Genomic DNA, 14,417 nt, shown 5'->3' with positions numbered 1-14,417 from the left:
TACACACTTGACCGAAGAGGAGCGTCAGTTATGTTACTTTCAGCAGGACGGTGCAACATGCCACACATCAGCTGCATCATTGTCCCTTGTGCATGAGATGTTTACACCAGAGAGGACAATCAGCAAAGGCTTGTGGCCTCCTCGGTCACCAGACTTGTCCACGTGTGACTTTTACTTATGGGGACTGTTAAAGGGAAGAGTATACGAAACAAATCCACACACAATTGAAGAACTCAAGACCAGGATCCAGGATGTCACCAATAGCATTACAACACAAGAACTGACAAGGGTATATATGAATCTCCTCAATCGTGCTCACATGTGTGTTGAAGTGGGCGGAGGACACTTTCAGCACCTGCTGTGAAGGTGAGTAGTCATATTCAATACATTACATTTCATTTATGTGTTGTAGTTAATCATATTCAATACATTACATTTCATTTTATGTGTTCACTTTACGGGCCGGTTTTACGTGCTGCACCCTGGTGCACAGGGTGAAATGCACAGTTATTGGCCACTTAAGGAAAATTTTGACTTTGGTGTTTAGTGGTGCCTTTATTTCTTACAATTTAAAACTAATCTTTTTTAAGTGGACTTATAGGGATATTAGCTTTCGATTTCCGTTATTCTTTTTGCTCTGTTATACAGCATTTTTACAGAATCTCTTTTTGTAAAAATATGCGAAAATGTACAGTAATTGGTCACATTTTTTAGTGATTGGCCGGGGTTTGTACTAGTGATTGGCCACTAAACGCAATCAAAATTTTTGAGCTTAATATGAGTACAATTTTGTTCTACAGGCTAGAAATTAAACACCAAGGTCACTATTATATTGACAAAAGTAGTTTAGGTTTGTGAAAATGAAACAATGCATTTTGTGGTTATTTTAAAAAATCTATTAATTTCTAGTTAACAAAATATTAATTTCTATTTATTATGTTTCTTTACAGTTTTAAAAGTTTACAATGTAGAAATTATGAGAAATACAAAAGTAACTTTACTTGAAAAATATTTGAATATTATATAAATTAGGCCTATATAATATAAAAATAATAAACAGTTCTTACAGTTAGTCAATCTTTCATATCATACTTTTTGTAACAAAGTTGAGCTTAACATCACCCTTTCAATGCTATTACTCTTTCAATTAGCTTTTGTAATTAGTTCCAATATTTCAGCCAATGACTCTGTATCACTGTCACCAACCTCGAAGTTGCTAGGTACATCACTTTCGTCATCAATGTGGAAACACTTGTGGCATACATAAATATCATCATCTGGTGAGAGTGGAATGTTTGGTTGATGATTTCTGGGGACACATGATTCATGAGTCGCGTTATCACATTCGCTACAGATTAACAGATGCTTAGAATCGCTATCTTTACGAACAAAACATTTCTTACCACTTTCGAAAGTGTTACTGAGATCTAATTTTATTTTTGTTCTCTTTTTTGGGGCTAGTGACTTCATCGTTGCTTTGGATTTTCTAGTTTCCTCTCGTTCTTTCTTTATGCGTTCTTTGTCCTCATTTAATTTAGCCTTTTCTGTTACCTTCTTTTCACATAACATCCTGTATATTTCTGACTTATTGCATAAGGCATTCTTTCTATGTTCCTCTTTCCTTTTCTTTTAGGGGTTTCGGGCCAGGCCAAGTATTCAATTATTTGGGAATGCTGGGTTTCCAAAAGAGAGCTTTCTGTTTCTTTAGGTGAAACTGCACTGCTAGTGCTTGGTAAAGGATCGATTATTCCAATGTTTTCACTCTGTTCGTGAACACTTTCATCTTGCACATAACCATCGTTCTCAATATTCGTCTGTATTTGTTGTGTTGCATTCGGACTCCTTTCCACATCAGCACTATTAGTTACACTCAAATGGTTTTGATTGAAAAATTTCCATATATTGTACAAGACAAAATTGTTGTCTTCATTACATCTTTCTGTTGAAGACCATTTCTATCGTTTTCTTCAAATTTTTGAATTTTATTGTTACCTAAAATACTGCAAAATTTCTCAAATGAAACAACGGGAGTGTTTTCTGTTAACTTTGTGCTCACTTTTGTTCCTGAAGTTGTTAGACATTTAGAATAAACAACGGCATTAGGATCCCAAGGTATCAACCCACATGCTCTAAAACCGTTAATGATTACTGCAGGTCTTAAATAAGTTTGTATTACATTCTGTGACACTTCGGCAAAGTTTACCTTTGTGAATACACAATTAGGACTTTTCCTGTACCAATCGCTAACAGCTTTCTTCCAACCAGATTTTATTGGTTCAAAAGCAGCTACATCAGCTGGTTGCAAAATACGTGTCGAATTTGGGTAAAGGGCAATAAGTTCTATTCCTAGTTCTCTGCAAAGCTGGCTTAACCGATACGTCAAGTGAGTTTTGTGGCCATCAACGAAGAGGATGACAGGGAGCTGAATCCCTTCTTCTACAATATAAGGATAAAATATATTTGCTATGTATTCATAAAACACTTCAGATTTCATCCAACCGTTTTCACTTCTACCAATTTCCCAACCTTCAGGAACAGAGTTTATTATTACACTTGGAATTCTTTTATATGGATAAACAATCATCGGCGGACACAACTTACCATTGGCAGCGAAGCAGAACATCACTGTCAGATTTTCTTTGGAAGAGGACGTTTTTTCGTCGTAAACGTTTTTATCACCTTTGAATGCAAGAACTTTACCGCTCGAAGGGCAGACATGAAAATTATTTTCATCTCCGTTGAACACTCTCCATGGCTATGTCTTGCAGTCCTGATTCCCCTAAATAACTGTATATTTCCTTCAACCAAATGCGAATGTCTTTCTCACTTATACAAGCACTAGCGTACGTTACATTTTCTGCAGTGCGCTGAGTCAGTTCCGGATGTCTCTTTAGAAAAGCCTGCAATATTGCAAAAAGAAAATAAATTAGTCGCTCTAATAAACTATAAATAAAGTTTAGAAATATAGGCCCTATCTTTAAATTTTAGGTTTTCGATATAAATTTCTACACTGACAACAACAACATAAGAAATCACGTTTAATAATGCTATGAATGTCACCAATACTATTATTGCCATCTCTTAATGGTCGACTAATGTTTGATTCCATGCAGTTTGAATTAGATTGATATTAAAGCATGCTAAATGAAAATAAAATCTTCGAGTTTTAAGTTCCACGGATATGCCGGTTAAGCTAAACGAGACGGTGATGATGAGAAATTATTAAAATTGTGGAATGAAGAAAGTGGGAGAAAACGGGAGAACCCAAGAAAACCCACGCACACGGTGTTTGTCTACTACAAAGTTCACTTGGCGCGAGCTGGGATCGAACCAGGGACCCCATGCACCAGAAGTGAACTCTCTACCATTGAGCCACCGCGCCCCCTAATGCATGCTAAAATTTAAAAATGTAATTTTCAGTTAGCAGGAATGTGGTAACTTTATCACACTATATTAGAAATAGCAACCGAAACTTTGTAGACAATATGTTGGTATTATTGTATAATACGTCAAGAAAAACTTAAACATGATTGTTTATCTATATGAACGACTTCCAATTGTAATAATAAACTCTCTTCCTGAAAGTTAGGGAGTTGGCAAAAGTGAAAACGGATGGGTGAAGTCTGAAGGGTTTTACAAATATGCATTGAATATATTTTATCCTCATATTGTAAAAGAAGGGATTGAATTGCCTCTCATTCCCTTCGTTGATATCCATAAAACTCACTTGACGTATCAGCTAAGCCAACTTATTGCCCTTTACCCAAACTCGACACTAGACCTACAGTAATCAATGAACGGTTTTAGGATACCTTAGGATCCTAATGACGTTGATTATTCTAAATGTCTAGCAACTTCAGGCTCCAAAGTTAACAGAAAACACTCCTATTCTTTCATTTGAGAAATCTCTTGTAGTATTGTATGTAGCAATAATGTTCAAGATTACAAAAACAATATTTTGAAATTTATCTAGGGCCTACCATTTATGCCAAAAATCATTTCAAAAAGACAATAAATTATAACTCACCTTAAACCATCCACTCCCAGGTAAATTATCTTTAAATGGGTTTGGACGAGGATTCTCTGTTAAAAATTCCCTTACACTATGCAGACTGTCATCCTTCTTACGTGGGAAGCCCTTCCTGGATGCCTCAGTTATCCATCTGTAATTGTTGAAAGGCTCACTTGTACTTGCTATCAAATCTTTGTTTTTCATTTAATAAACCTCATTAACGTATCAATAATTTTTAATAAAAAATAAGTCAAATTAACATATTATTCACATTTTTCAATAGTTCCAAAAATATTTCTAAAAGATCTGTGCAATTTAACAAATTGAAATGTTACACAAATATATCAAAATAGACGTAACTTTCTGGTAGAAGAAATTATCATAGCATTTTCAATAACTCTAAAATTCAACTTTTATTAAATATAAACCCTGGAATATAAAAAAGTTATTAATTAAAAAGTAGGTAATGATTCCAATTAGTTGCTTGAGAAGAATACTATGAAAGAGTGAATGCTAATAATAATATATCGAAATATTAATGCAGTTTTCTGTATTTTCCGTTTTTGTAAGTGAATACATCGATTAGTAGACCTAAGTAGAAACATAAGTATTAATGCAAATATCAATTGGGCTTACCGAACAATAGTCTCTTCTTCCTCTTTAGATAAAATAGGGGAAGGACCAAAAGTGTTCTTGCAATCGGGGTTCTTTATCTTATATTGTAACGTAGCTCTTGGAAATCCATATTTCTTTGCTATGGATCTCTGAGATGCTTTTGTTTCAAGTAACTCACTGAGAGCCTTCTCTATAATAGGGCCTATCCTTATCGTAAGGTATTTCAGCAACTTTTGGCATTCTTGCGTTTACGACTGCAAAGCCTGAAACAGAAAATCGAGAAATCAGAACTGTACATAGTGATTGGCCACCCGATATATTTAGTTATTGGCCACCATGCCAACAACTGGTAAATACATTCAGATTAACGTGAGAAAAAGATATGTTTCATAAAGTGCATAATAAAGGCTAAAAATATTTTTAAATTGTCCCATTTATTAACTGCGCAAATACATAGTAATTGGCATACGTGGCCAATGACTGTAAATGAAGAGTAATCAGGTTATAGTTATTAGCCACCCCCCGAAAATGAAGAAAATAAAAAAATAGATATCAGAAATTCTGTTATATAGTGCTTCAAAGCTTAAGAAATCCATTATCATCAATTACCACAAGAAAAACAACTTTAAATCCTGAAAGCGATTGATTTATTGTTAGAAGAACCCTTAAGAATTTCATAAGACTTGCCTAGAATTTCAGGCTCATCCGCACATGTCTTCACTTCCGAAACTCCAGCATTACAAAGGCGCAATCTTGCGGAAGAATGACGATTTACAAACAAAGATAAGGCAATCGCCGTCCACTTCAGCAACATAATTACGAGAAATTTCGAAGCACGTCCTTATTGTACTTTTAATCGCAATATGGCCAATCACTATTTGATGGCCAATGACTGTATGCTTCTTTACCCTATATTATATATATATATATATTTTACCAAACGCTACCATACAGCATAAAATAATATTATTTCTGTGTAATTTTAGTTGTATTTTCCATTTCATAGAATCAGTGGTTTATTTACGATTTTGTTACGGGGGACTTTGCTTGTTTCGGGAGAGGCTTTCCTAACTTTGTTCCTGGAAATGTAAAAATTCTGCAAGATATATATAAAACAATAAAAAGTTGTGATAAAATTTCGGTAAGTGCTTAACCCCGGAAGCCACTCACTCAAATATGTCACTGCATAGAATGCAATAGTAAATATCTTGCGTTGATTCAAATGAAGTTCCTCCGTACATTTCTAGTGAAGTCATTATCACGTGATACATTTATTAAATGCAGTATTGTACTTACTTTAAAGTGGGAGAAGCAAGTAACAAACGCTTATCTGAAAAAAAAATTGAAAGTTAACTGTAAAGATGTACTTACTTTTTCTCTCTCCGTACATTTTTACAAATGCAGAGAATGAAAACAGTAAGTGAGGAGGAAATTCCCCGCATCCTCCCTTGTAGATCCCGGACAGAAAAAAACATGAACTCGACTTCAAAATATTTATAGTGGAGCTAAATGGGAATATTCCATTAATACATATTGCGTGTTTTCCTCATATAAATATTTGTTGAATACTACTACTACTACTACTACTACTAATAATAATAATAATAATAATAATAATAATAATAATAATAATATACTACTTTTCGTCTACTTTTGCTTAAATAAATATCCATTCTATCTTGTTAAATTAAACAACAACGACAAAAACTTCTGTGTATACATGCACATACATTTAGTGTTAGAAACACAGCTAAGGAAGTTCTTTAAAATAAACAAATTTGGTAGTTTTTTGTTTAACTCATGGTAGCTTTTTGTTTAACTCAACAAGGAAAATAGAATTCTGAGTATAATTTTATACATTTTATGATACATTAAATATTATTTGTGTTATTAGTTTATCGGGAATACCCTACTTGTGGGATTACGCTTCACCACTGGTTTTAGGTAGCATATCGATGTTCGAAGATTATGAGTGAATAGAAAGCGCGCCCTGATGCAAGGGAATAACGCTCGGATCGAAAAATGCAACAAAGTATGCAGGAACTTAATTATATCAAACTTTATAGATGTACAGCCCTGAAATTGACCTACTGGATTACTCCCACATCGACCCATAGCGCATTTCCTAAAATTACGATGCTTTTCCAACCAGCAGGAGGTAGAAACCTGACTTTACTTTCTTCCTTCCATATAAGGATACATGATATCGAGGAACTGGCAGAAAGGTGCCTGCAGACAATCCAATACGAAAGACTACTTTGAGTGTTAATATGTTTTCATCTACTGTAATAGATATAGGTATGTTGTCAGGGTGGCCACTCTTTTGGGATTTTGAAATTCCCTGACATCTCCCGGTTTTACAGTCCTTTTCAGAAAATTTCCAGAATAGATCAAAAATGGATATAGTCGCATAATTTTAAGCAAAATTCGACACAAAGCTGCAAGTGAACTACAATGTAGAATTACTAAAACTAAAAAGAACACTACAGAAAATAACTGTAGTCTAATTTTAATCTAGTTTTCTAAGATCCAATTTTAATCACTTACGTGCCAATATTTCTCTGCCACTGATCCATATCACTTTGGTAACTTTCAGTCTGAAGATCAACACTACTTACAAAAGACGACACACTGTAATAACTGTTTCTAAAATCCAACACGACATTCACTGAACTGTTTTTAATATCTCACATTACACTAGCTGTTCACAAAAAACTAAACTATTGAGGTAAATACAACATTCGTTGGAATGTTCAAGACCTCAAATGACTGATTTCCTCATCAATTGCAGACAGCTTCTCCTTAACTTCAGCCAACAAACTTCATTTTCTTTTCCTCGAGTTCAACAACCTTACCCTTAATGGCATTTCTCTTCTGCTGTTCCTTCTTTTCATCTCTTTGGTTCTTCAGGGATTCATCATAATAAACTACATGAGCATTGAGGGCAGCATGGACAACTTTCTTTGACTTTTGAAATTTTCTATACCACCAACAGCCGAAATTGTATCGTGCACCCTCCTTAGTGCAATTAGAGTGATCTTGATTTTCAAACATTCTTTGTTAATTAAAAATCCCTTCTCTATACTGTCATTCCCATGAAGAAGAATTAGGAGAAATTTCACATCAGCCATCTGCATTGATCATGCGCGAAAATTTAGCATTTCCATCCAAAGGCCATCTAATCTTTCATATTTTCTTTCATACGTCTTCATTGTTTCCAATACCAGAGGATTCTGAGAAAAAGTTTAAATTTATCTTCGATTTGATCAGCCAATGCTCCTGATAGCCCATTTCTGGATACCACGATTTCCAGACAATTGGACACTCTACAGCTGCCTTGTCATCCACAAATACGCTTCGATCCAGAAACGAAATTGCTCTTGTCAGCTTGGATTTCAAAGGTGACCTCTCCATTATTTTTACTACAAATTTCTGACATCCTGTACGAAAATCAACGAAATTCAAGAAACTCTCTTTGAGACATAGAACTGACTTTTCGTAAAGCATCATTTGATGTATAGCCAATGTTTACAAATGTAGCTTCTTTTAGGTTTTCATTGTTCTTAACAGCAATGTTCACTAACGGCTTGCCTATCAAAGCACTATTTGACACAACGACCAGCTACAAACAACACAACGGCATAGACGGAATTGTAAAAGAAAGGAGCTAAGGGAGCCTCTCCGTCAAATTCGCGTAAAAATGGTTCAACAGTCTTTGCTAATGTTGTGAACAAGCCTTGTTTTGTACCAAGGAACTAATCATTTATAGAATTTCTTACAGTATCAAAGCTGTTACACCCTGGTACTTTCCTCTCGTGAGCAGCCCGCTGCACATATTTCATCACCTGTGGTAATATTTACATGGCTCGGGATGCAACCTCTGCATTTTCTGTCCATTTTTTTTTGGGGGGGGGGGACATGGAACATACTATGAGTCTTATATAATCTGCTCGACGAGCTCGAATGTCTTTGAATAAATTATAAGAAACCCTCAGATAAGTTCTTATTCTAATTTCCAGCCTGTTGCTTGCATGGCATTGGCTTTGAAAGCACAATTCATATTATGCAGCCCACAACTTCCAATGGAGGACTGAATCTGAAGGCGAACATGCAAGATCTTTCTACAACTAAGAAACTTGAAATTAACATGAGAGCCATCCATCAAAATTTGAACCATTTTTTCAGGTCTCAACCTAAAACGCCACTCTTAAAACTTGATCCAATGTCTGTACACGTTCAATGTATGTGAAAAACTGAATTCAAACATCTTGACAAAACTTGGTTTTCATTCATGTCCCAAAAGCGAATCGTAAGGTCCATGTGCTGCAATTGTGAGACTTGTTAAGGCTTTCATCAAATCTAATAACGTAATGTCTGCAGTTTTGTAGTTCATTGAGATAACTTCTAAACTAGTGATGAGCGCAAGAGTCTTGGTCTTGCAGTTTTTGCAAGAGTCTTGCATGCAAGACCAAGACCAAGACCAAGACCAAGACCAGGAATCCCGATGCAAGACCAAGACCAAGACCATACCTGCAAGACCAAGACCAAGACCAAGACCATACCTGCAAGACCAAGACCAAGACCAAGACTCTTGCGCAAGAGTCTTGCATAAGTATGGTACTACTTGATTTTTTATAGAATGTAAAAACGAAGGGGAAAAATCATTACATCTTTCACGTGAACTTCTTGGCTCCAGTGAAAATACCGCCGGAGTGAATTTGTTCCCAGTAGTTTATGCAATCCATGTGAGTCGATCTGCTCCTGTAACATATAGCTACAGTATGTCTTTTTTTGAATCGGTTGTTCACGAGACGACCGACAGCATAATTCTATGAATTGTTACAAGCTATAATAACTTCAGTGTCTGATTTACTTTGGTCATCATTTGATCATTCACGACGGCCCATGATTGGATTTTGGGAAATCATACGAAGAATAGTTGTGTCCATAAGAAGTGAATAAGCAAAAATAAACTAGAGCATGTTATGGACACGGTAGCTCAGTGGCAGAGCGTGCACCTCTGGTGCATGGGGCCCTGTTTCGATCGCAGCTTGCGCTATGTGAGCTTCTTTGGTGAACAAACACCCTGTGCGTGGGTTTTCCCGTTTCCTCGTACTTTCTTCATTCCACCATTTCTCATCATCACTGTTTCCTTTAGCCTCAGTGTAATAATCGTGGGACGTTAAAGTAGATATTTCATTTCATTTCAAAACATATTAATGGTGTTCTTCCTTCCAAAACTAAAGAAATGTAGTATTGAACATCGGCAATTCCGTACACCATACATGCCGACTACATGGGTGTGGCCTTGGCTTTGAGGTTCAAGCATCCGTTGGAAATGTTTAATGTGTACTTATAAAATTAATATTGAAATAACATTTTCATGACATTGACAAAAACTTAGCGCATGTGACCGCAAGTTTGATTTCATAGGTGGATGCTTATACGTTGAATAATTGTTTATCAATATAACTTATAGCCCCCTTAGGTATACGCCATATCTAGGATTTAACGATATAACATTATACAGCAATAAATAATCTATATTTACAACTGAGAGTGATTTCGTACTTATTTCAAATAACTTGAAGTTTGATGCCGTTATTATGTATTTCTAATGTAGGTCAAAAGTATTTACATAAATTGAGTTTACACAAAAGACATAGACAGTTGAGTCATTTTCAGTTTTCACTCAAATTATTCTAAGATATTGGGGCCGCGGTGGCTCAGTAGTAGAGCGTTCAGCTCGGGTGTTTGGGGTCCCGCGTTCGATCCCAGCCCCCGCCAAGTGAACTTTGTGGTAGACAAACGTGGGTTTGGGTGTGTGCGTGGGTTTCCTCGGGGTTCTCTCGTTTCCTCCCACTTTCTTCTTTCCACCATTTTCATTCATTTTTCATTATCACCGTCTCCTTTAGCCTAGCTGGCATAATCGTGGGACGTAAAGCTCACAAATTTAATTTCATTTCATATTCGAAAATATTAAGAGGTTTAATTATTATTTTATTTTTTCTCTCTATTTTGGTCAATATTGCAAAACATACCATCATCGTCATAATAATAGCTATTCTGCCATTATTGGCAGGTCACTTGCTGCAGCTGAGAAGCTTCGATGACTGTGGTCCTCAGCTAGTCTCTTAGTCTTAACGTAGCAATTTTCTGTCTTAATATCTTTCTTCAACTACAATCTCCTTCGCCCCCTCCCTCTAGCATGTCCCTTATAATACAGTTCCTCCTCAGCCAATGTCCTCCTCTTCATTACATCTAAAATTCTTCTTTTCTCCCCTACTGCTACTATTTCTAAAACTTTCGCATTCGTTTTCCGTTCAACCCAGCTGATTCTCTCCTTTTTACTCCATGCCCACATTTCGAAAGTCTAACTGTTTCATCGTTTTTGCGTAATGTCCTTGTTTCTGCCCCATACAGTACATATTAGAATCAGTAAAACAAAATTTCAATATTTAATTGGGAGTTTGTTTAATACAAAGATGAGCTAATCGTGGTTGGAAAGAAAAAAATCTGACACCTTTAGAGTGTAAAAATAATTTTGCAATTTATGGTATTTCAGTAATCTTTGCCGTCTTGGTTTTCTTTCGTGCGTCTCACTGTCAGGGCTAGCCTCCCCAGTTTGGGAACCAGTGGAGTATTGTATCTGTTAAAACATAAAAATATTACGAAATGTTGTGATTTATCTTCTAAGTAGTGAAGCGTGATCACCCATTGAAAAAAAAAGTAAAGGTCATCGCCTATGTTATACAGTATCATCACACTTACACGAAGGTAAAATATATTACATTTAGAAACATACATTGTATTTCCCTCACTATTGACGCAATGTAGGATTTATTATTCCTTATATCCGGAGTAAAATTTACTTATGAAAATCATAGATTTCTTAAAAGCAAAACTTGCAAGACTCTTGCAAGCAAGACCAAGACTGGGTGTGCAAGACCAAGACCAAGACAAAGACTAGGTGTGCAAGACCAAGACCAAGACCAAGACCGAGGGTTCCAGTGCAAGACCAAGACCAAGACCGCATGTGCAAGACCAAGACCAAGACCAAGACCACCCGGGTCTTGGTCTTGGTCTTGCATTTGCTCATCACTATTCTAAACAGTAGTTCAAGCCCATGAACAATGGTATAAGCTACTTCTGAAGTCGCTTACACGGCCACCTCTTCACTGATACACGAAAATCCTGGATTTTCAACGGCAGTACTTACCACTTCGATCTTTTGACAAAAACTTGAAATCAGCCGATTGACCAACGAGTTCTTAACAGCTGCACTGTGTTTCTTACCTTGTATGTGGCTAGTGACAGCCTGCTTGCCCATATTGCTGAGGCTAAAAGTAGTTCTGCAAAGTTTTGCAAAATGTTGCATACTTATTGTGCTTCACACGAGAAAGCCACAATGAAATTTTTGAGTTCAACAGCCAGTTGTTTGAAAACGCTGACTTCTTAGACATGAGTGCCACGTACCATGCAATTTCAGTAAACTAAACTAAACTACACTAAGAAACTCGACAACTACATTTCGACACAAGGTTAGGTTAGGGTAGACAACAAACTACCGCCGCACATATACGAGGAATAATTTCGCATTGGCTACCCAACCTCATTACCAGGGGTGCCCACTAGGGGGGCTATGACGCAAACTGCGTCATTGAAATATTTGGGGGGTTAAAATCTATATAAATATGTTTGATGGGGGGGTAAAATTAATCGAAAAGAAGATTTTTTCATGGAAGAACACCTACGGATAGACAATTGGGGGGGGTAGGCACCACTGTCATTACTAACATTCACTTATACTTCAAGAATTACTAAGTAAGAAATCAATTCCGGTAAGGCCTCCAAGAGGTAGGTTGATTTCGAAGTAGGTATTGCGTTTTTACACTAGTTCTCTTTGGCAGTACTCTTTTGCAACGCAACGCAAGAAATGCAAAATCGCATTATAATTGCTATGCTGTATAGCAGAAATTAATACGTAAACTTTGCGTTGTGTTGACGCAAACCGGATGGAATGTGCTCCACGAAACACATACTGACTTGCGTGATAGCAACACAAAATTTGCAACTTCTTTTGTCCCCCAAGTCCCATCTAGTTACGCCTATTCGATATTACCACCAGTAATACGAAAGTCTCGAATTTGACAAAATAATTTATTAATGTCGAAGACGGAATTCTCCCTTCTACACTTTTCCTTCGTCCCAGCAGTGGCGGGTCTTGAAGGAAATCATATCGATAAAAATTAAAATTTTATAGATACAAGTTAAAGGAAAAAAGCTTACCTGATGTGCTAATTCCTTTATACAGCTTTATGATGCTGTATGAAGCTTACTACCCTTAGCTCGTACTGATAAAATTTAAACTTTTACCGATAAAATTTAAAATTTTAAAAAGCCGCTACTGCGCCAAAAGCCCCGCAAATTGACGATATGAAATGGTAATATATCACACACATATTTGTCTCTGACTGCATACATGTACTTACAGTGCCATTTCAGATACAAACAACTTAATATGTAACTATAATTTAATATAATTATATAATACGCACGATAGAACATTACCAGCGCTCTTGCTTTAATCACGTAACAGTCGACTTAGCAGAAATTCCCGGTTTTTTTACAAAATTCCCTGACTTTTCCATGTTTTCCCGTTTTTTTAGGTAGTTGGCCACCCTGGTCGTATTCCAGAATGTTGCCAGACTCACCCTTATCCTTGTACAGGGTGTCTACTAACAAGGGAACCTTCCGAAAATGATAGTTGCAGGGAAATATGTGACCTATGCCAATTGAAAGAGCTGTAACAGAGATGAGAATTCCCAAAAAATTAGCTGCCCATAGCAATAAGTTCAAGAAATATAAGGGGTGGAAATTTGGGAAATAGCAAGGTTGGACAAGTGGGGAAAAATGCAAATTCCGCAAAAAAGGACGGCACGGCAAAATACAATGCTGACAAATGATGAATAGAAAGAGACTTGCCACAATAGGGAACAAATGAAGGCCACAAGTGGGGTTAACAATGTTTGCCAACTGCAATGAAAAGTACATGTTTTGCAAAGAGTGCAATATTCAGTGTCAACCTGTAATGTAGAACATAAAATATGATGTGTATAATCAGTGGTACAATCTAACAAGAGAAAATAGAAAAAAACAGAAGTACGAAAAGTACGGAAAAAGACGGAGTTGGCCATAATGCGCCACATTTGATCACGAGCTGTGCATATTAGAATGAACAAAAGAAGAAGCACCAACTATGCAGGAAACCGACGTACCTAGAATCGAAAAGAAAAACGAGTTCCAAAGTTGGCAACACTGACCATGAAAATCCAGACAATTCTAATATAGTTAGGCCACTCGCTTCACAGAAAGAAAATTCCGGCTACAGGCATTAGCCTTCGCATCATTTGTACATGCCCGTCAACATTGTACGTGCAATTGTTCGATGAGACATTGGTCCAAACAGAAGATACATTTGCAGTGAGCACAAAGGAATACTGCCAATCCGTCACACATGGTACAATGATTGCCTGTGAATGTCTCGAAACAGTACTCTAGAGGTGTCGGAACCTTTGGTGATCTTTCTATCACATATCCACACCTGTAGAAAGCAAACATAATCAAAGGCCTGATCTGCTGTGTGTTGCTGTCTGCAGTACTATCACCGCCTATATGATATATCCAGGGTATCCCACCTAACTCTGCGACTGAAATAGTTTCAAGGCGAAAAAAATGTGACACATCTAGATGTGCAGGAATGTACCCATGTCAGCGGGCGACATACTTC

General features: G+C 36.6%; 2 protein-coding genes across 2 annotated transcripts; both read right to left on the bottom strand.

Moving 5' to 3' along the window:
- Positions 1–1,870: 1,870 nt before the first annotated feature.
- On the bottom strand, positions 1,871–2,623 carry LOC145679390 (uncharacterized). Its single transcript, XM_081749973.1, has one exon. It carries the CDS (start codon positions 2,621–2,623, stop codon positions 1,871–1,873), a length of 753 nt encoding a protein of 250 aa, XP_081606099.1.
- Positions 2,624–2,699: 76 nt separating this feature from the next.
- On the bottom strand, positions 2,700–7,681 carry LOC145679389 (uncharacterized). The gene is made up of 4 exons (XM_081749972.1): positions 7,483–7,681; positions 4,649–4,868; positions 4,028–4,163; positions 2,700–2,900 (listed from the first exon to the last, which is right to left on the bottom strand). Exons 1-4 carry the CDS (start codon positions 7,679–7,681, stop codon positions 2,730–2,732), a joined length of 726 nt encoding a protein of 241 aa, XP_081606098.1. The 3' UTR covers positions 2,700–2,729.
- Between the last annotated feature and the right edge of the window lie 6,736 nt (positions 7,682–14,417).

The sequence above is a fragment of the Thermobia domestica genome, chromosome 2, assembly GCF_964235325.1.
Source record: "Thermobia domestica chromosome 2, izTheDome1.hap1.1, whole genome shotgun sequence".
Classification (NCBI taxonomy): domain Eukaryota; kingdom Metazoa; phylum Arthropoda; class Insecta; order Zygentoma; family Lepismatidae; genus Thermobia; species Thermobia domestica.
Note: the sequence above shows the minus strand (reverse complement) of the source record. Positions and strands in the feature narration are given on the sequence as shown.

Coding starts and splice junctions, on each gene's coding strand:
- LOC145679389 (XM_081749972.1), bottom strand. CDS start 7,681: ATGTTTGAAAATCAAGATCACTCTAATTGCACTAAGGAGGGTGCACGA. Junction 4,869..7,482: donor GAAGAGAAATGCCATTAAGG/GTAAGGTTGTTG, acceptor CGTAAACGCAAG/AATGCCAAAAGTTGCTGAAA. Junction 2,901..4,027: donor CTGGGAGTGGATGGTTTAAG/GTGAGTTATAAT, acceptor GCAATATTGCAG/GCTTTTCTAAAGAGACATCC.
- LOC145679390 (XM_081749973.1), bottom strand. CDS start 2,623: ATGTTCTGCTTCGCTGCCAATGGTAAGTTGTGTCCGCCGATGATTGTT.